Source organism: Danio aesculapii, chromosome 18 (assembly GCF_903798145.1).
Source record: "Danio aesculapii chromosome 18, fDanAes4.1, whole genome shotgun sequence".
Lineage (NCBI taxonomy): Eukaryota > Metazoa > Chordata > Actinopteri > Cypriniformes > Danionidae > Danio > Danio aesculapii.
In genome coordinates, this window is record NC_079452.1 from 36,471,579 (window position 1) to 36,493,169 (window position 21,591).

At 34.2% G+C, this 21,591-nt stretch overlaps 1 protein-coding gene across 1 annotated transcript in view; it reads left to right on the plus strand.

Moving 5' to 3' along the window:
* The window catches only part of LOC130245362 (voltage-dependent calcium channel subunit alpha-2/delta-1), a 220,288-nt gene that overhangs the window by 187,543 nt on the left and 11,154 nt on the right, over positions 1–21,591 (plus strand). The window contains 10 exon segments of the mRNA XM_056478029.1: positions 965–1,068; positions 4,365–4,451; positions 6,362–6,429; positions 6,605–6,643; positions 6,745–6,816; positions 9,107–9,221; positions 9,224–9,258; positions 9,920–9,972; positions 10,062–10,117; positions 13,860–13,986. Of these exon segments, the coding sequence (XP_056334004.1) occupies positions 965–1,068; positions 4,365–4,451; positions 6,362–6,429; positions 6,605–6,643; positions 6,745–6,816; positions 9,107–9,221; positions 9,224–9,258; positions 9,920–9,972; positions 10,062–10,117; positions 13,860–13,986 (756 nt within the window).

The window sequence follows — 21,591 nt, forward strand, 5'->3', positions numbered from 1 at the left end:
AAGTTTTTATTTACTTTATTAGTTTGGTTATTTTTATTTTATTTATTTATTACATTTTTTATTTACTTTATTAATCTAGTTATTGTTATTTAAGTTATTTATGTATTATTTTTTTATTTACTTTATTAATCTGTTTTTTATATTTAATTTTATTTTATTTACTTCGTTATTTTATTTTATTAATTTATTAAAAAAATGTTTACTTTATTAATCTGGTTATTTTTATTTTGTTTTATTTTATTTATTTATAAAAAAAATATTTACTTTGTTAATGTGGTTATTTTTTATTTTATTTAATGTTTTATTTACTTTTAGTTATTTTTATTTTATTTTATTATTTTTTTATTTTTTTATTTTTTTATTTATTTTTTTTTTCATTTTATTTAATCCATATCATTTGAAATTGTTCAAGCTTTAGATGTTGTTCAAAAAATCTTTATTTTATTTTATTTTTAATATTTTTCTTTAAATTTAATTTCTATAATTTTTTTATTATTTTACAGAGGGTTTTCTGGTCTGTCATTTCAGACTGAGTTATTTAGATTTAGAGTGATTTAGATTCTATACTTTTATTTTTTGATTATTTTATATTATATTGTTTTGTTTTATTTTATACACACACACACACACACACACACACACAATATAAAAAATATTTGTATAATTTTATTTAAACATTTTATTTCATTGCGCTGTGGCGACCCCAGATTAATAAAGGGACTAAGCCGAAAAGAAAATGAGTGAATGAATATTAAAGTGTAAATTCATTCTTAAATCATTTTTTTACATTAACAAAGTACAACCAGATTTATTTTCTTTAAAGAAAATATATTCCAAGTTAATTTGATTCATCTGATGCATTTATGTGGGATTATTGAGGCTCAGTCATAGCATTTTTGATTTTCTTATTAATTGTTGATCACTGAAATTATTCTATATAATGTTTATAATGTTTCTTCTTCAGTGCTGGCGAGGAATGGGGTGAGAACTCTGAAACCTACGACTCGAGTTTCTACAAAAGGAGTCTGGACAATGACATCTACATCTTCACTGCCCCATACGTCAACAGTAAGAAACACACACTTAAAACAGCTCCTCCGGAACATTTGGACAGACGTGTGCTCTCTTTGGCACTGAGCTTTACTGAGACAGCTGTTCATCTACTCTAAAACACACACCTACAGATCTTCTGCCAAGGTGGAGAAAGCTTATATTACTGGGGGATTACCGTTCAATGAGGCTACCTCGCATTCACGCACGTGTGGTCTGCACCAATAACGCACACACGCTCCAGAAACACCCATTTGCCAAAATGTACATCACAAGCCAAACGTTTGGAATCAGTAAGATTTTTAAATGAATCCTATTGTGCCCAAAGCTGCACTTATTTGTTCCAAAATACAGTAAAAATGATTCTAGTTTTTTAATGTAGTTTAAAATGTGATTTATTCCTGTGTTTCAAAGCTGGATTTACTTCAGTATTCAGTGTCTTGTGATCCTTTAGAAATTAATATGCTGTAATATGTTGATTTGCTCTTCTATTATGATCAGTTAGTGATATACTCAATCATTAGCCCCTTTCACACAGTGATACCAGCAAATATCCAGAAAAATTTCAGAATGACTTTACGGGTAAATGAAAAAAGTGCTGTTTACACAGGCAAGGCTTTCCAGAATTCTTCCAGAAAAGACCATTCACGCGTCCACTCCAAAATACCAGTAACTTCTGACATCAGTAACTAGAAATGGCCTCTAAAAGGCTGCGCTTGTATTTGTAAACAGAGAAGGAGTCGGGCTTTTGTTGATGGTTTCACTTTAATTTAAAGTTTTAGCATTCATTCAGCTGCTTTTGTCTCCATCCAAAGGCAGAAGCACAAACCACAGCTGAATGTTTACACATTTTACTACATTATAAATTCTGTGGATGGATAAGTATTGAGAACAACTTCAATGAAAACATCTGGAGGAACACTTTCACTTGTCAAGATGTATATAATATGTATGTGCTGGAGCTCACCGGAGCACTCCATCAAGTGCACACGCGTCAAGCAACTGAAGCAGAGCTTGAAAGTAAACAAACTGCGGGAAAACATGCAAACTTCACACAGAAATGCCAACTGACCCAGCCGAAGCTCGAACCAGCGACCTTCTTGCTGTGAGGACACAGAAAATATACTGCGGAAAAATACACTGCGGATAGACAAATATGAAGTGACGTCATTGCGAAAAAGAGTATTACCATAAAAAATTACATTTTAAGCTAAATTAAATAGCATCAATTTTAAATATTATATTATAACGTTAAGAGGACCTGAGAAAGTATGTTATGCTCAATGGTGGAAAGAGTACTAAAAAAATCATACTCAAGTAAAAGTACCATTACATGGCCAAAAATATAGTTCAAGTAGCAGTAGTATCTGTTGTAAATATTCCTCAAAGTATGAGTTAAATGTAGCCCTTTTAAAAGTACTCAAAAGTAGTGAGTATTACACTGTGAAAAGCTGATGAGTTTGCAATTTGTGCAGGGATGTGTAAACGTAACATTCTGTAGTGCATTTATTGATCTTTGTTCCTTCCAACCTTCCTTCCATTATTTGTTTGCTCTGTCCTTCTTTCATTTATTCATTTGTTTGTTCATTTCTTCCTTCATTCATTTGTTCTTTCCTTCGTTTCTACTTTCATTCGTTCAGTCATTCATTCGTTTGTTCGTTCCTCCATATTTTTGTTCTTTTCTTCATTAAGTCCTTTTTTCATTCATTATTTCCTTCCTTCCTTCCTTAATTTTTTCAGTCCTTCCTTGAATCCTTCATTCATTCATTTGGTCCTTCTTTCATTCCTCCATTCAGTTGTTTGTTCGCTCATTCATTCATTAGTTCTTTCATATTTTTGTTCCTTCCTTCATTAGGTCCTTTGTTCGTTCGTTAATTTGTTTGTTCATATGTTAGTTAGTTTGTTCAGTTGTTCGTTTGCTTGTTCCTTCCTTCCTTCCTTCCTTCCTTCCTTCCTTCCTTTCTTCCATCCTTTGTTCCTTCCTACATTCCTTGATTCCTTTTTTCGTTTCATCCTTCCTTCCTTAGTTTATTCAGTCCTTCCTTGAATCCTTCCTTCATTCAATTGGTCCTTCCTTCATTAGTTCATTCCTCCCTTGCGTCCTTCCTTCATTCCTTCCTTTTGTTCAGTCCTTCCTTGAATCCTTCCTTTGTTCCTTCTTTTGTTTGCTCCTTCCTTTCTTCCTTCGTTCCTTCCTTCCTTAGTTTGTTCAGTCCTTCCTTGAATCCTTCCTTCATTCATTTGGTCCTTCCTTCCTTCATTATTTCAGTCCTTCCTTCGTTCAGTCTTTTGTTCCATTCCTTATTCGGTCCTTATTTCATTCGGCCCTTCCTTCCATTCTTCATTCATTCCATTTAGTGATTGTTCAAGGCTGTTTGGTGATTTCAGTCTTCATACAGTCGACATCCTTCATTATCTCATCAGTGGCATGCAGTCTATAAACAGTCTCTGGGTCATTGCGTGTAAAGATGATCTTGGACATGTTTTATGCTTCCAAAAGGTTTGCTGCATTTACTGTATAAAGCGCCAATAAATTAAAGTTGTTCAGTATGATGCGATTTACTTTCTATGTGCAATTTTATTGGACAGGAATCACAGGACTACTTTTTGTACTTAGCCAATCACTATAAACAAGAAAAAATGAAGTAGTGACTGCAAGGGAAGTAGTAGAGTAAAAGTACCAATATTGCACTAAAAATGTAGTCAAGGCAAAGTAAAAGTCCACATTTTTCAAACTATTTAGCAAATTGCAATTCCTGAGAAAAGTACTCGATTGCAGTAATTTGAGTATTTGTAATTAGTTACTTTACACCACTTGTCATGCTATATGTCCTCTAGTTCAAAAGTTATACATATTTTTAATATTTTAGCAGAGTTGCCGACCTTGCCTTTTTCCTCACCCACACAATTCAAACTTTGTTACATAACAATATTTCACAATTTTTACTTATTTACTGTATTTTTAATCTAATACATGCTGCATAAATGAGCAGAACAGACCTCTTTCAAAACCTTAAAACATCGTACAGATCCCAAAGTTTTGGCCAGTATTGTAAGCCTTTGAGAATGCCTGGTTTTTGGGTTTATGGAATGTTCTAGCATTTAGGCTGATGGTGAAAGCAGATTGAAATCCTCTCGCTAACATTTTGATATCAGATGTAATGTCTTGCTTGGCAGGTGCTGTCAGAAGGATTGCAACAACAGCATTTGGATACTAAAATCATGGCTAATTGAATTAGTTTAATGAAACAGAGCAAAAGAATGTCAGTCTGACCTTGTTGTGGATTTGTGTCTTCTTTTTTTTCTGGAAACAGAGAGCAGAGAGTCTGGTTATGAGTCTGGTATCCTTGTCAGTAAAGCAGTGGATTTGGATATTGATGGAGCAAAATTAAAACCAGCGGGTAGGCTTTTAAATTCAGTTAACAATGACCTTTAAATGACAGTAAAGGCATATATACTGTAATGTACAGTGTATTTTTTTACTGTTTGACATTGTTTTATTTGATTAAAAAACATAAGAAATTATTTATTTTACAATAAAATTAAAATAATTCTGTTTATGCTGTATTTCTATTAATTATAGTATACAACAAACAAATCAATATTTTACATTTATATTATATTATTTGATTTGATTATTTGTTAAATTGGTTTATTTTATTTAGTTTATATATATATATATATATATATATATATATATATATATATATATATATATATATATATATATATATATATATATATATATATATATATATATATATATATATATATATATATATATATAAAAATAGATATTATATGTTTTCCAAAAATATATTATATATTAATTGGTATTTTTGTCTCTTTATTATTTTAGTAAACAACTGGTCCAAGCTAATTTTATTTTATTCCTAATTTCAGCCTTATCAATATAATAAAAAACACTTTTAATTTGTTATTTTGAATTGTTTTCTTTTTAATGTCATAATGTTTTTTTTTCTAGCAGATATATATGCGCGCACACACACACAAATATATAACATTGCTGAGCATTAAAAACATTTTTCCACATCCTAAACCTTGAAATGTGTAACGGTTTTCAAATAAAATATAAAGTAAATGTTGAAAATATATCAAAGTTGTTGTTAAAAGAAATGATACATTTTACAATAAAATGAATTCATAAATTCTGTATTGCTATTAATTATAGTATACAACAAACAGACCTTTATATTTTACATTTATATTATATTATTAGATTTTTTTATAAAAAAATAACATAAATAGATATTATATATTTACCAAAAATATATTCATTTGTATTTATGCTGCAGTGGAATGAACCGCCAACTAATCCATCATATGTTTTATTTTGTTTTATTTTATTATTCTATTTTATTAATTTATTTTTTTTATTATTACTATTTATTTATTTATTGTTATTTATTTGTTTTATTTTATTATTTTTAATTTATTTATTATATATATATATATATATATATATATATATATATATATATATATATATATATGTATATATATATATATGTATATATATATATATATATATATATATATATATATATATGTATGTGTGTGCGTTTGTGTGTGTATACCATTTTATTTTGTTATTTATTCTGACGAATATATATTGGTGAGCATAAAAAAAATCTTACACATCCTAAACCTTTGAAATGTGTAATGTAACTGTTTTCAAATAAAATATAAAGTCAATGTGATAAATATTACAATGTTTTCTTTTATCACATCTATTTGTAGTGAATAATCAGGGATTTCCACTGGTAGTAAAGTCATTCCTCTCTGGTTAAGTAAAAATAATGATCATAATAAACAGCAGCAGTGTAGTAATGTCAGCGGTGTGGTGCGCTCTGAAAGTTGTTTGTGTTTGTAATGATTCATCACTGATGCAGAAGTTCTGACTAATGATTTATTCAGACATGAATATTTCAGAGCTTTAATCTTCATCTGACCCTGACACTGATACCAGTCAGCAACTCAATATTTCATCAGTTATCTTGTCCTCACGTGAATCTCTCGTCGTGTGTGTGCGTGTGTGCGTGCGTGTGTGCGTGCGTGCGTGCGTGCGTGCGTGCGTGCGTGCGTGCGTGCATGTGTGTGAGTGAGTGAGTGTGTGTAAGAGAGAGAGATTGTGTGTGTGTGTGTCTGAGTAAGTGAGTGTCAGTCTCTTGTGTGTGTGTGAGTGTGTGTGTGTGTGCGTGTGCGTGTGTGTGTAAGAGAGAGAGATTGTGTGTGTGTGTCTGAACGTGTGTGTGCCCGCACTCATGTGTGTGTGTTTTATGTTGTACAGTGGTGGGAGTGAAACTGAACGTGTCAGCCTGGATGAACAGCTTCATCAATGCCACCACCAAGAAAAACGTAAGCAGAACTGAGCCCTGTTTCCTTATCTGCACATGTGGAAGCTGTTTAGTCCCAAACGCTTGCAGATACTGCCGTCTGAAAGCGGAGATGAATTGAGCCGCTCTAATAAACGCTGTAAAAGACTTGTTTGATGAATTCTGCCTTCTCTCCTGTCATAATTTCCTCTCTGCAGTGTAAGGATGAGATCTGCGGGTGCCTGAGGAATGATAAGGTACAGCTCTGACTGCTTCATGCTGATCTGACCTCTGTACTCACTTATCTGAAGCTGTTTTCACTCTGACTTTCTGATGAATGGCTGCTTTTACTTCTCAGCAAGTGGACTGTGTGATTCTGGACGATGGAGGCTTTCTGCTCATGTCCAATCAGGAGGAATATATCCAACAGGTAGGGGTCAAGGGTGTAGATTTGGTTTGAACATTGTGGAGATTGTATATACAGTGTACATATACATCACACATCTCTCTCTCTCTCTCTCTCTCTCTCTCTCTCTCTCTCTCTCTCTCTCTCTCTTTCTCTCTCTCTCTTTTAAATGATCTTCTTCTATAGGAAGATTTACGATAATATATTTGTGTTGATACAACACATCTGTTTGGTTCTTGAATCTGATTGGCTGATAGCCGTGTAATATTCTGCAAATAGTAGCACTCGTGTACAGCGTCTTCACCCTTTACTCCGTATTACTCCGCCCACGTACAGCGACAAGCAGAGGACACTCTACAGTTTGACAAATATTGCAGCTTTTGGACAACATAATGTACTTTTGAGGCTTTTTTAGTTGAGAATGTAGTTGTTTACATTGGAACTATGCAGTTTATTTATAAGGAAAGTGCCTATTGTAAATATGTATAATTTCTGAGCACATCAGCATCCATCAGCCTGACATACTGAGCAGAGCAAAGATGGTTGACGTTCCGTCTCAAGATGTAATCTTACTACCATAAGTAATCTGGTAGTGTTTGCATTGCTTTGGCTTTTTTTGGGGTAAATTTTTGTGATCTCCCGATTGCAATAGAGAAATACTGGGAAATCTTTGTAGACTGATGGCATTTCAAGCTGTTCAGTCTTATAATCTTAAAGTCTTAGCAAAATCACCTGTTTTGTCATCACTTTTAACATTACACTAGATAATCGTTCAAATACTAGCTCTAAAATGACGTTGGTGAATGTGCAACGGTTTCTGCTGTTCTGATGTCAGCTGCAGATGTGAATGAATGGCGGAAAAAAGTAGTTCCTTGAACAAAAGGACTTTTAGACTCTCCATGTTTGATTTTCTTTTTTACACTCATAGCAGTGCGATGTGGCTGTATGTAGTCATTGGTGGGACACTAAGGCACTCGGCCTGTGGCGTCGTTTGCCTCAAGGCCGCAGGCTGAGTGCATTTGTGTCCCACCAGTGACTATATACAGCCATATCGCACTGCTATGAGTGTGATACTGCGTTTATACATAGTTCAATGACATAATAGTGTGTATAAAAAAAGAAAATCAAACATCAAGTCTCAAAAACCTTTCTTTCACCATTACTTCACATCTGCAGCTAACATCAGAACAGCAGAAGCCGTTGCTAATTTCACCAACGTCACTTTAGAGCTAGTATTTGAATGATTCTCGAGCGTAAAGTCTAAAGTGATGAAAAAACAGGTAATTTTGCTCACATTTTAAGATTATAAGGTTGAATGGCATGAAATACCATCAGTCTAGAGAGATTTCCCAGTATTCCTCTGTTGCAATCAGGATATCACAATAATTAACCCTGAAAAACCAAAGCAATGCAAACACTACCAGATTACTATGGTATAAATACACCACTACAACATACAAAAGAGAGAGAGATCGACTTAGAATGTCACTCACCTGTTTTATAAAGATTTGTTCAGGTGTAGTTTGAAACTTGATGAGTTTTTCTCCCCTAAGGACATATTATGCGGTCTCTGTCGCCATCTTGTGCATGGACAACGTCAACCGTCTTTGCTCTGCTCAGTATGACAGACTGATGGCTGCGAACGTGCTGAATCTCCAAAATTTTAAATATTTAAAATAGGCACTGTCATTATAAATAAATTGCATAGTTGCAATCTAAACAACTACATTTTCATCTAAAAGCCTCAAAAGTACATTATGTTGTCCGACAGCTGCAATATTTGTCAAACTGTAGTGTGTTTATTGAGCTGCTGTCAGTCTATGTGGGTAGGGTAATACAAAAGGATGAAGAGGGTGTGCGAGTGATGTTATTATGGGATTATCGAATGGCTATCAGTCAATCAGATTTGAGAACCAGACAGAACTGTTGTGTGTATGTATGTATATATATATATATATATATATATATATATATATATATATATATATATATATATATATATATATATATATATATATATATATATATATCCTATGAAAATTCAATTCTTAAATTAAACAAAAATATACACAATTTCTCAGGGGGGGGGCTAATAATATTTACCTTAGCAATTTTTACATTTTTTAATGTAAAAAATATAATAGGAAATACTGCAGTATAAACAATGCAAAAGTCAAATATAGACAAATGGTCATGGTAGTTTTTTGCACTTAGAATTTCCCCATAATTTACATCATGTATGACGTATTAACAGTTATTTTCACAATTACAGTGCTAACCAAAGTGTTTTTCATGCGTTTACTGTGATGCGCAGATTGGTCAGTTCTTTGGTGAAGTGGATCCTGTTTTGATGATCACTCTGGTCAACACATCGCTTTACTCTTTCAATAAAACCTACGACTACCAGTCAGTCTGCGACCCAGAGAGAGAAACAAAGCTGCTGCTGGACACAGAGCTATATATGTGGTAAGGCTGAATGAGTATTACTGAAAGTGGGGATGCAGTATTCAAGTTTTTAAAAGTACATGGCCCTTATACGTTTCATTAAAATAAAATAATAATAATTAATTTATAAAAAAAATACAAATATATTTAAATAAATAAACATATAAATAATAGATAAATATTCTATATTATTATAAAATTAAAATTAAAGAAAAACAACAACAAACAGAAAAAATAAACAAAAACCAAAAATGAAATTGTCTGCCTTCCATTTTTAATTTGAACATATTTAATTTAATTTTAATTTAAAAGAAAATTCTTAAAATTAAATTTTAGTGCAATGAATCATTGGTTGCTATAAACCTATAAAGTGATTCAATGATTAAGAGTTGCATTTGATCATTAATATATTTAAATCTTAGTTGTGGCTTTATTAATCTGGTTATTTTAATTAAATTTTATTATTAATTTTTTTAAATATTATTTTTATTTATTTTATTTTATTATTATTTTATTTTATTTTATTTTATTTTATTTTATTTTATTTTATTTTATTTTATTTTATTTTATTTTATTTTATTTTATTTTATTTTATTTTATTTTGAATGGCTGTTAACTTAGCCACATTGGCTGGTGGTGAGTGACCCTGTTGCATCTGTGTTTGTGTATTTGTTTTTGACAGCCCACGATAGCAGATCTGCTAACTGTGGGCTGGTGGGCTTCTACTGCCATCTGGTAAGAAAAAATACACACACCAATCGCTAAGAAATACACAAATGAAGGATTACAATGTTCTCATTTCTTTGTCTCTTTCCTCATCTTAGGTCGATTTTACAGCAGCTTCTCCTCAGTCTGACTCTTCCAAACGTCATCGGGACAGGTATGCTTCAGGAAGAGAGAAAAAAAAGTCAAATTCTAGCTCTTTTTTTGTACAAATAAAGAAATTAATTATATGAGTGAGAACATTTTCTCTATACATTTCTCTATAAATTAATTTAGCTCACTAGATGCAATGAACATTTACATTAAAGAGCAATATTTACCCCATAGAATTGATTTACAGGAGTAATGTTTACATTATCGAGTTAATCTGTGCTGTCCTTTATGTCAATTACTTAAATTTAACCACAACTTCAGTCAGCATGCTATTAATTGGTTTCAAAAACAAAATTTGTATCATGTATGTAATTACAAAGTGGAATTAAATGGAGCTCATGAGGAGGACGGGCTGCAATATTAAAGACCATTTTAATATGGCGATGTCACTGGCTCATGAACATTTCCTGCTTTTTATCAAACTATTTTAAGAGCCAATTCAATTACATCTTAATGTTAAAACAGCTCTCAAAACATTATTTATCAATACATGGACCTATTTAGATTCTCAGAATCTATGGAGATTAAAAACGTAAAACAGGAAATTTGTTAGCACCAGTGGTGGAGTCCTTGCTATAGGCACGTATACTCAGTATGCCTACTTTTTTCCACGAGCTGTTTGGGTATTACGACTTCTGAGGATCATACTCTCGGTATACTCACTTGTTTTGGTGATTAGACTTACCTAATAAATCATCTGAATGATGTCTTGCTGAAACGTTCAAATAAAATTGTAAAACAGCATGGGCGTCGCTTTAGCCCTCCAATATTTCCATTCAGCCCTCCTAACACTTTTGCGATTACCTGTACACTGCTAAATGACCGCCTCAGTACCCTTTAAATTTGATATAAAATGGCGGCAAAATCCCGCTCCTGAACTCGTTTTTTAGTTAGTCAGCAAACCACAGCTGTGCAGTGTGTGTGTGTATGTATATATATATACATGCCTACTTTCAAAATTTGGATTGGGTTGATAATAGTACACCACCTATTTTTTTAGGACTACACCACTGGTTAGGACCATTGTTGTTGTTTACATACCTCAAAATGGTCTATTAGAAAAATCCTTGTGTATTTTTCCTCTCATATTTTAGTGATGATTATTAACATTGATTCATGTAAAATTGTGTAAATAAACATGTCATAACCGCCACATAGATAAAGCATTTCAATTAGATGCGCAACAGGCATCCTCAATTATAATTTATCCTCATTTATAACTGTTAAATGAAACTTCACTGTTAAAAAAATCTTGTTTACTTCTCAACTTACATCAAGCAAACCGACGAAAAATATTAGGTTTAACTTTGTATAACTTAAAAAATGTAGTTGAAACCTGAATAACTTATAAAATGAGTTAAATCAACATAAAATAGATTCTTTTTGACAATTTTTACAGTATGCATAACATAGTTTGTTGTTTATGATAATAATTAGGGAAAAACACAGAATCCTGTCATTGACTGAATATGCAATCAGAAAAACATCTGCGTTTTCAGCGCTGACAAATCAAATGTGTCTGATTGGCTACTGTGTTAATAAGCTCAACAGAAGCGTGTGTGATTGGCTGAAAGCTTTGGCTTTGCAACAAATAAATAATAATGAAATTTCATCCATTTTCACCTTTCACTTTAATCACAACATTTGTAATAGTTTACCGTTTTATTCATTTTTGGTGTCGTTATTTTATCTGTATTGTATATATTTAGATGTATGCATGTCATTAAAATCTGTATAGTGTATTTATACATACAAAACACCATATTTTATGTTAAATACCTAACATAAAATACATGTATAAATAGATGGTGTCAAACTATTTTGCATGAACTCTCTTCCAGTGAGTCTTTCAGATGACCAAACAATGGTAAATTATAGTTTGTATGCATGAATTAAAAGTATAGTTCACCCAAAAATCATTTATTCACCTTTTACTTGTTACAAACCTGTTTCTTTGCTATGTTGAACACAAATTAAGATATTTTTTAGAAAGCTGGAAACCTGTAACCATTGACTTCCATAGTAGGAAAAACAAATACTATGGAAGTCAATGGTTACAGGTTTTCAGCTTTCTTTAAAATATCTTCTTGTGTTCAGCGCAAGCAAGAAACTATTAGTTATTATATTTATTATTTATTCGTTATTTTCCCTGTTTAAGAGAAGTGATGTTTTGAAGAATGTTAAAAAACGGTAACCATTGACTTCCTATTTGTTTTTCCCACTATAGAAGTCAATGGTTACAGGTTTTCAGCATTCTTCAAAATATCTTATTTTGTGTTCAACGGAAACAAGAAACTATTTGTAATTTTTATTCAGTTATTTTTTCCTGTTTAACAGAAGAGATGTTTTGAAGAATGTTAGAAACCTGTAACCACTGGCTTCCATAGTATTTGTTTTTCGTGCTTTGGAAGTCAATGGTTACAGGTTTTCAGATTCCTTTAAAGATCTTCTGTGTTCAATGGAAACAAGAAACTATTTGTTATTTATATCCTTTTTCCCCTGTTTAACAGAAGAGATGTTTTGAAGAATGTTAGAAACCTGTAACCACAGAGCTCTACAGTATTTGTTTTTCCTACTATGGATGTCAGTGGTTACAGGTTTTCAGCTTTCTTCAAAATATGTTCTGTGTTCCACGGAAGCAAGAAACTATTTGTTTGTATGCATCATTTCCCCTGTTTAACAGAAGAGAAGTTTTGATGAAAGTTAGAAATCTGTAACTATTGACTTCTACAGAACAAATTTTTCCTATGGAAGTCAATGGTTACAGGATTTCAGCTTTCTTCAAAATATATTCTGTGTTCAGCGCAAGCAAGAAAATATTACTTATTATATTTATTATTTATTCATCATTTTCCCTGTTTAACAGAAGAGATGTTTTGAAAAATGTTAGAAACCTGTAACCATTGACTTCCACAGTATTTGTTTTTCTTACTATGGAAGTCAATGCTTACAGGTTTTCTGCTTTCTTCAAAATATCTTCTGTGTTCAATGAAAAAAAGAAACTATTTGTTATTTTTATTCGTTATTTTCCTTGTTTAACAAAAGAGATGTTTTGAAGAATGTTAGAAATCTGTAACCATTGACTTCCATAGTATTTGTTTTTCCTACTATGGAAGTCTATAGTTACATATTTTCAGCTTTCTTCAAAATATGTTCTGTATTCAACGAAAGCAAGAAACTATTATTTGTATGCGTCATTTTCCCTGTTTAACAGAAGAGATGTTTTGAAAAATGATAGAAACCTGTAACCATTGACTTCCAAAGTATTTTTTATTCCTACTATGGAAGTCTATAGTTACATATTTTCAGCTTTCTTCAAAATATCTTCTGTGTTCAGCACAATCAAGAAACTAATAGTTATTTTATTCAATATTTTCCCTGTATAACAGAAGAGATGTTTTGATGAATGTTAGAAACCTGTAACCATTGACTTCCAAAGTATTTGTTTTTCTTACTATGGAAGAAGCAGAAGAAAGAGACTCATAAAGGTTTAAATAAAGGTAAATAGTGAATAAATGTTTGTTTTTGGGTGAACTGTCCCTTTAAGTGAAGCTTCATTGTACACATTTGCACTGATTTCATGCAAATCAATGAAGCTGTGAAAATGCTCAAGAACTGATGCTTTAAAACGAAACGAAGCGAGAAAACAAACACTGTTCAAGTTCTTGATACTGTATGCAGTTGATCCGCATGTGTGTTTTGATATATATACGGCATGCGGATGGTGTGTGTTTGTGTGTTTCCAGCGTACTCGGAGGATGACCTCTCGGATGCGTTCTCCAAAGAGAGCTGTATCACCGAACAGACTCAGTATTTCTTTGAGAACGAGAACAAATCTTTCTCTGGAGCTATGGACTGTGGAAACTGCTCCAGGTGAGGACCGTTTTTATGTTTGCACGCGCATAAATCCATCCGCATTCCCTCCGTTGGTGCGCGTGTGGGAGTGTGCGTGTGAGCATGTGCAGATGATGTCACTGTCTCTTCCTGGATAATTGCTCATCCCGGTAAGTCATCTCTCCGAGGGCCGAGCAGCTCGGCTTTCCTTCTCTTTTCCACTCCGTCCCCTTCTTCCCTGGATCCATCCGAGGCTGTAAATCCCGCCGGCCATGCTGTTTAATGTAACACAGCTAAAGCGAAACGTGTTGGGGTGGGTGAGGGCGTTCGGCCTGACAGAAACTCTACGCCTTTCTTTACGAGTCCCACGTGTGACTCTGCGTACGATAGTTTTTCTTCTATGTTAACTACTTTCGACATGTAAAGTTTAACAAGAGCCATAAAGAGAAATCCATTTGTGAGATCTCAGGAGCTGGAGACCTGAGCTTTAGCGTATGTAACTCAATCTCGCTCACAGAGACATCAACACCAGCTCAGGATAAAGGAACGCATGTAGTGATGAGAGGGACCGCAGGAGCTGCCAGCAGAAGAAAGAGGATGACTTCAACAGAACATCAGGCAGGCTGTAGCAAATTAGACTTATACATTAGTTAAGTGCTTCTTTGGATATTAGATTTTATGTAGTGTGTAATATGAAGAGTTCACAAAGAATGAAATCCATTGGAAAATTAAGCTGTCAATCTTGAAAGAAAGAACTTATTCTTAAGGAGTAGTTAGTAAGTCTAGATTCACTTACATAAACCAACTGCTAATCGAAGTCATGGTCTCGTAGGCCCCGTTTACAGTAGTACGTTTTAGTTTTATAATGGCGTTTTAGAGTGAAAATGATCTGCGTCCACACTAGCATTTTACCAAGTGTTTCTGAACAACTCTCCATCTACACCACTGAAAACGCACATTACGTGACCGCAGACACACTCTGGCATGCGCTGCAGCATATCTACCCAGATGAGAGCTGTGCTCGTCGGACTGTTCATCAAGGATCTACTGCTGGATCTAATCTCACTATATTTGTTAAACGTGTTATTTAATTCATCTTGTTGTCTATATCTAACGACATATTCTCTGACTATAGTCTTTTGAATCTATTACTTGTTCTCAGGTAACGTGTTTTGGCTGAGCGCGAAGATAAATAAATATATAAATTAATGTAAACGCGGACACTGATTCTGCATATTGACTAACTGCTTGTCTTTATTTCCTATATTGTCTAAACTTATTGTACATTATACTTTTATAAGGGCCATTATTAATTATTAAAACTGATATTCAGCAAAAGAGAGGGTATGTTTCATATTTTCAATGAAAATTAAAGGAGGCAGTTAAGATGATGCTCATATAAATATGCAGCTACGCGACGCCTTAAATCATGTTTTCAGTTTATTATTAAGATAGTGAAACAAAGTAGGCAGGATAATGTGAATAAGGTTATAAAGTACACGTTTTACTTTGAAGATTTACCCGATGTGTCGGTAGTTTATTTTCCATATCAAACTTTAGAAGTCTGAACTTACAAGGAGAGGATGCAAGACTGAAATGTGTGTTGGCTACTTAATATTGAGGAAAAAGCCCCAATCAGCTGTCTGCAGCCACACCTCCACTTTCAGATGTCTTCAGATGCTCCCCATCCACCTGAGACGGAGGAGCAGCGTTTTAGAATGAAATCGGCCTCTCCATCGTTTCCAAAACGCTCCGTTTTTGGTGCTCGAAAATTCCGGTGTAGTGTGGACTGATGGCATAACCATAGCAAAACTTACGCATTTTAAAACTAAAACGTATTAGTGTAAACAGGGTCTTAGGGTGCTTTCACACCTGCCTTATTTAGTTTGGTTGAATCGCACTCGAGTTTGTTTTTTTCCCTTGGTGCGGTTCGTTTGGGCAGGGGTGAATGTAGCAATCGCACTCGGGTGCGCACCAAAAGAGGACCAAAAAAGCGTACTGAGAAATACTTGAAGAGGTGGTCTCGGTGTGCTTTCAAACGAAACCTGGAGCGGTTCGTTTGTGGTGAGAACATGATCCGAACTTAAACAGAACCGACCGCTAAAAGTGCTGTGCCTTTTTGGACTAATCCAGCTGCCGTAGTCTGATGCGCTGTCCCATTTTATGGGGCTGGAGGAAAAATATTTGTTGACGGCGCTTTACCAAGAGTTTTAAACAGAAAGAGAGAGAGAAAGGGACAAACCTCACCTGATGGATCATTAGTAATTTTTACGGAAGATGACCATGTCGCAGTTTAGCTAATTTAACTTATGCCTCCTCCTAACGTGATTGCAATGCATTAAAACATTGTTTTCCTGCTGCAGCCGCACTTCATTCTCAAAATGTATAGTGATGTTTATAAACTATATTGTATACTATGACCAGGCATGCAATCAGCCAGCACAGCGACATTTTGTGTCTGCCAGTTTGTTTACTTGCAAGAGTTCCATTGGCATTTTCCCGCACATTAATTCCACAGCGGAATGAACTGTCAAATTATCCAGCATATGTTTTATGCCGCGGATGCCCTTCCAGCCACAACCCAGTACTGGGAAACACCCATACACTCTCGCATTCACATACATACACTACGGCCAATTTAGCTTATTCAACTCTCTTTGGACTGTGGGGGGAAACTGAAGCACCCGGAGGAAACCCACGCAAACACTTTGAGAACATGCAAAGGCCACATAGAAATGCCAACTGGCCCAGCCGGGGCTCCAACCAGCGACCTTCTTGCTGTGAGGCGACAGTGCTAACCACTGAGCCACCATATTACCCCTCTTTAGACATTGTTGGTTAAATACCTTTGGTTAAAGGTATTTCTTGGTTGAGTCTTATTTATGATGTGTCCAGTTTATGTTAAGATTTTGAACTAGGTCATAACAGATGTCAGTTGACTACCTTGATGTCAAAACAACATCAGATTGACGTCTAACATTGGCATTAAAATTTGATTACAGTATAGTGATGTCAATTTGATATCATTTTTACATCAAGGTAGTTTACATTCATTGCAGGGATACAAAATCCAGTGTTGCAATTTGACATTGAAACCTTCAGATGAATAAAACCATTATATTAAAATACTTTTGTGTTGTTATGTTGGTGGTCAAAGGCCATCAATGTGTGGATGTCAAATAGAGGTTAAGGTTTTGCCATCAAATTGATTTGCATTATTGATGTGTTTTTTGATGTCATATCGATTTGACATCAAGGTGACTGCTGGGGATTTATCTAGATTAATCACAAATTCAAAATATAATCAGTGTCCAATGTCAAACAGACGTTGGATTTTGGTCACTTTCCAACGCAACCTAAAAACAACCAAATATCAACGTCTAACGATGTTACAGCTTGACGTTGTGTGGACATTACGACTATGACGTTTATCAGACGTTGGATTTTGGTTGCCATACCTGATGAATAAATGTCTGCATTTGACATCAGTGTGACGTTGGTTTAAGATGTTGGCTCGATGTTGGATTGTGGTCACTTTCCCACACAACCTAAAAACAACCAAATATCAATGTCTAATTATGTTAAAGCTTGACATTGTGTGGACGTTACCACTATGAGGCTATCAGATGTTGGATTTTGGTTGCCATACCTGATGAATAAATGTTAGCATTTGACATCAATGTGACATTGGTTTAAGATAATGGCTCAACATTGGATTTTGGTCACTTTCCAACACACCTTAAAACAACCAAATATCAGCGTCTAATAATGTTACAGCTTGATGTTGTATGGACATTACCACTATGACGTCTATCAGACGTTGGATTTTGGTTGCCATACCTGATAAATAAATATTAGCATTTGATATCAGTGTGACATTGGTTTAAGATGTTGGCTTGACGTTGGATTTTGGTCACTATCAGATCACTATCAGGCTATCAGATGTTGGATTTTGGTTGCCATACCTAATGAATAAATGTTAGCATTTGACATCAATGTGACATTGGTTTAAGATAATGGCTAATGAATAAATGTCAGTATTTGATGTCTTGGTTTAAGATGATGGCTCGACGTTGGATTTTGGTCACTTTCCAACACAACCTAAATTCAGCCAAATATCAACGTCATTTCACATCAAAAAACGTTGTCCTTAGACGCTGAGTAGACATTGCATTTTAGTCACTTGACATCATGACCAAAATATAACCAAATGTTAATGTCTTAGGATGTTGTCTGCCTGCTGGGTAGCCTAAAGTAAGTGAGTGCACTTGTCAGTTGTCATTGATTAGCTGTGCCGTTACCCAAAGGTAGTTTTGGTCACTTACTGATGTCCTGTAACAGCAATATAAGTGCTTTCTACCAACTGACTGGATTTTTCAGTATCGTACAGTTCATGTATTCTGGCAACAAAAGTTGATGGCTCGCAGTAACATTAATGGGTCAGCAGTCTGAGGAAATCCATTTAGTGATTGAATGAGTTTGCTTTGCAGTTTGCTTGCTGGATGTCTCAGCACTGGCACATAGCTGACATCTGCAAAAATATGTTTGGCTCAAAGATGGTACTTGTTGTGCTACAGTTTAAGGAGTGTTCATCGGTACAATAATTGCACACAACTTTGGGTTACTCCAAACTTTCATCTAAAAGTTTTTTGTAATGATTCTTGCTATTCAGCACGTGTTGTGTCTTGATCCATAACAAAATTATATGGCTGTGATTATGGCAAGAAGCTGGGGTCAAACCCCATCACATGATTAATGTGCTAAAAATATTAACATGTTAACCTTTTTAGATTAATCACATATGTTAACTTGTTAACATTGACAGCCCTATCTGTAATACATTTGCGTATCACCAGCCTATCATTTCCATTGGCTGCCTGTGAACAGGGTTTACTTTGCTACTCAAACACTAGGTTTATAGAGACATTAAGATGATGCTTCAGGTTTGAATTGATACAATAAAACCCATGTCGTTATAACTTGTATCACTTTGTTTACAGCCTCCAGAGCTGAAATTCACATATGATAATGACAGTTCGGTTTCTGACACTTGCTGTAAGTTATCTGCTAATTACAACAGACTGGAACAATCATCTGACCAATCAGAGCAGAGTAAGTTCTCAGAAAGGCAAGGTAAAGAAAGACCAGATCCTTAAATGAGCCATCTCAGACACTGTGAAAACAATACTACTGTTGAAATGTATAATATCCACAATAGAAGCCAGAACTTTTTAAAGTATTTTTTCTTCATGTTTTTGCATTGGTTATCTAAGTCCTGTTTGACATCTTTCATCACTTCAGAAATGTAGGTTTTTGGACCATAAACTCCTCTCAGAGATAAGATAATTTTTAGAAATCTTGCTGTCTGCTGCCTATACTGTATTCACTGTAATAAAAAAAGCTATCAGCTGATTTTACTTTCAAAAAGTGAGTAAACTTATAACCTTAAAATTAATAAGTAAATGAACTATGTGCCTAATTCTAAAAATTAAGTCAACAGTTATGTTACAACTCACGTTTTTAAGTAAAATAATCTTGTCTCTTCTAAGCCAATGAGTTTACTCACATCAAATTGACATCTAACATTGGTGTATAAAAAAAAACCCCAAAACATCCAAACTGTCCTGTCATAGATTTTTGATATGCTTTTGACACCAATGTTAGATGTCAATTTGATGTTGTTTTGACATCAATAATAATAAATCCATCAGTAAACATTTCAAGAAGCACAAGAATGAATAAATTATGACAGAATGTTCGTTTCAAGCGCACACACTGCGAGAAAAAAATTAAAAAATTCTTAGATTTTTTTTGTCTTCTTTCTAGTCCAAATATCGAACAATTCTTAAATCATGAAGCATTTTCTTAAGGAAGTCCTTAGAGGCCCTGCACTTTTCTTTCTTGTTTTCTCGTGAACATAACTTGATTTTTTTGTGATCTTGACATATCAAAATTTGTCTTTTCCTTTTCGTGACTTCTTTCTGCTTATTCGGTAGGATGCCCTAGACACGCATACACTAGCTTCATATTGCATTATTTGCAGGGATTCATTTTTTTAAGTGATTGTACATACATGCAGCAAATTATGTTGTGCCATTTAGAACCTACGCTCTAAAATGTTGAGGGAAGTTTATTGTAAATAGTGATATACATTACAATCATATACATGAATATAATCATAAATATAGGACAACACATTTGCTCAGTGATTAGCACTGTTGCCTCACAGCAAGAAGGTCGCTGGTTGGAGCCCCGGCTGGGTCAGTTGGCATTTCTGTGAGGAGTTTGCATGTTCTCCCCGTGTTCGTGTGTGTTTTTTTTTTCTTCCGGGTGTTCCGGTTTCCCCACCGCTACAGGTGAATTGAATAAAGTAAATTGGCCATAGTGTATGAGTGAGAATCAGTGTGTATGAATGTTCCCAATACATGGGTTGCAGCCAGAAGGGCATCCACTTTGTAAAACATATGCTTTATAAGTTGGCGGTTCATTCCGCTGTAGCGATGCTGGATGAATAAAGGGACTAAGCCGAAAGAAAATAAATGAATGAATCAATAATCATAAATATACATTAATCATGAGCATGTGGGTTTGCACTCGTATGATTATGGCTGTTCTGAACGCTCTTAATGTGTTGCACGAATGTATGACTGCAGTTATTCTATCTCGATTCACAGGGCCAGTGCAGGCTTTAAGTAAACTGCTGCTCTAAGCAAAACACTCATGATGTCCCTTCATCATATCATTAAGTTACATGTGGAAGATTCTGTTCTAAAGGCCGGAGTGTACATCTGAAAATTGTGTGTGGCCCGGTCATACATTGGGCAGGTTAAAATGATAATAAATAAATAAAAGTAAAATAATTAAGTTCTGATAACAAGAAAGCAACTCTTTGTTGGGGTCATGAGAAAATTAAGTTGAGAAACAAGAGAGAAACCTATTTTAATGCATGGCTTCTTAGGACTTTTTTAGAGATTCTGAATTTTCCTTAGAAAACTTTTCTAGAAAAGCAAAAAATGTTGGCTTGTTTTGCTTGATTAATGGGAAAAACAGTATGTAAGTTTGACAAGTTTTGGTATTGCATTCCTGGATCAAAACAAATGCAAGCACAGGTTGCCAGATTAAGGACATAGAACAGGAACAAGAGCGAGTCTGAGGATCGAGCCTAAAGGCTGGTTTAAATCATGTTCTAAATGAAAGCAACGGCATGCGATAGAAGGAATAATTTCCATATTTAAATTAGTTTTTCTTCTAACCTAGAATTGATATAAAGAAACGGCTTCTATTTCTTGCAGCTAAACAACAGAAAACTGACAATAATCACCTCAGGGATACCTCATGTGCTTTATTCAGTGTTGAAAGCTAATGTGAGTTTGAATGCCTTTTTACATGACATTTATTGTCATTCTACTGAAAGCAACAGAAAGTTAACCTCAGATCTTGAAACTAAAATAAACTGTTTAAAATTAAACTTTAGAACTGTAATCCAACACATATCAGCAATAAACATCTACATTTAATAATGTTAAAGAGGTTTCATATGTATTAGTTAGATTATAAACCTCCCCATTTCGTTGAAGTGCAGTGAGTGCCATATTCTGTGCTTCTGAATGACTGTATTTAAATTTCTGTCATGTTTCGTGTGGT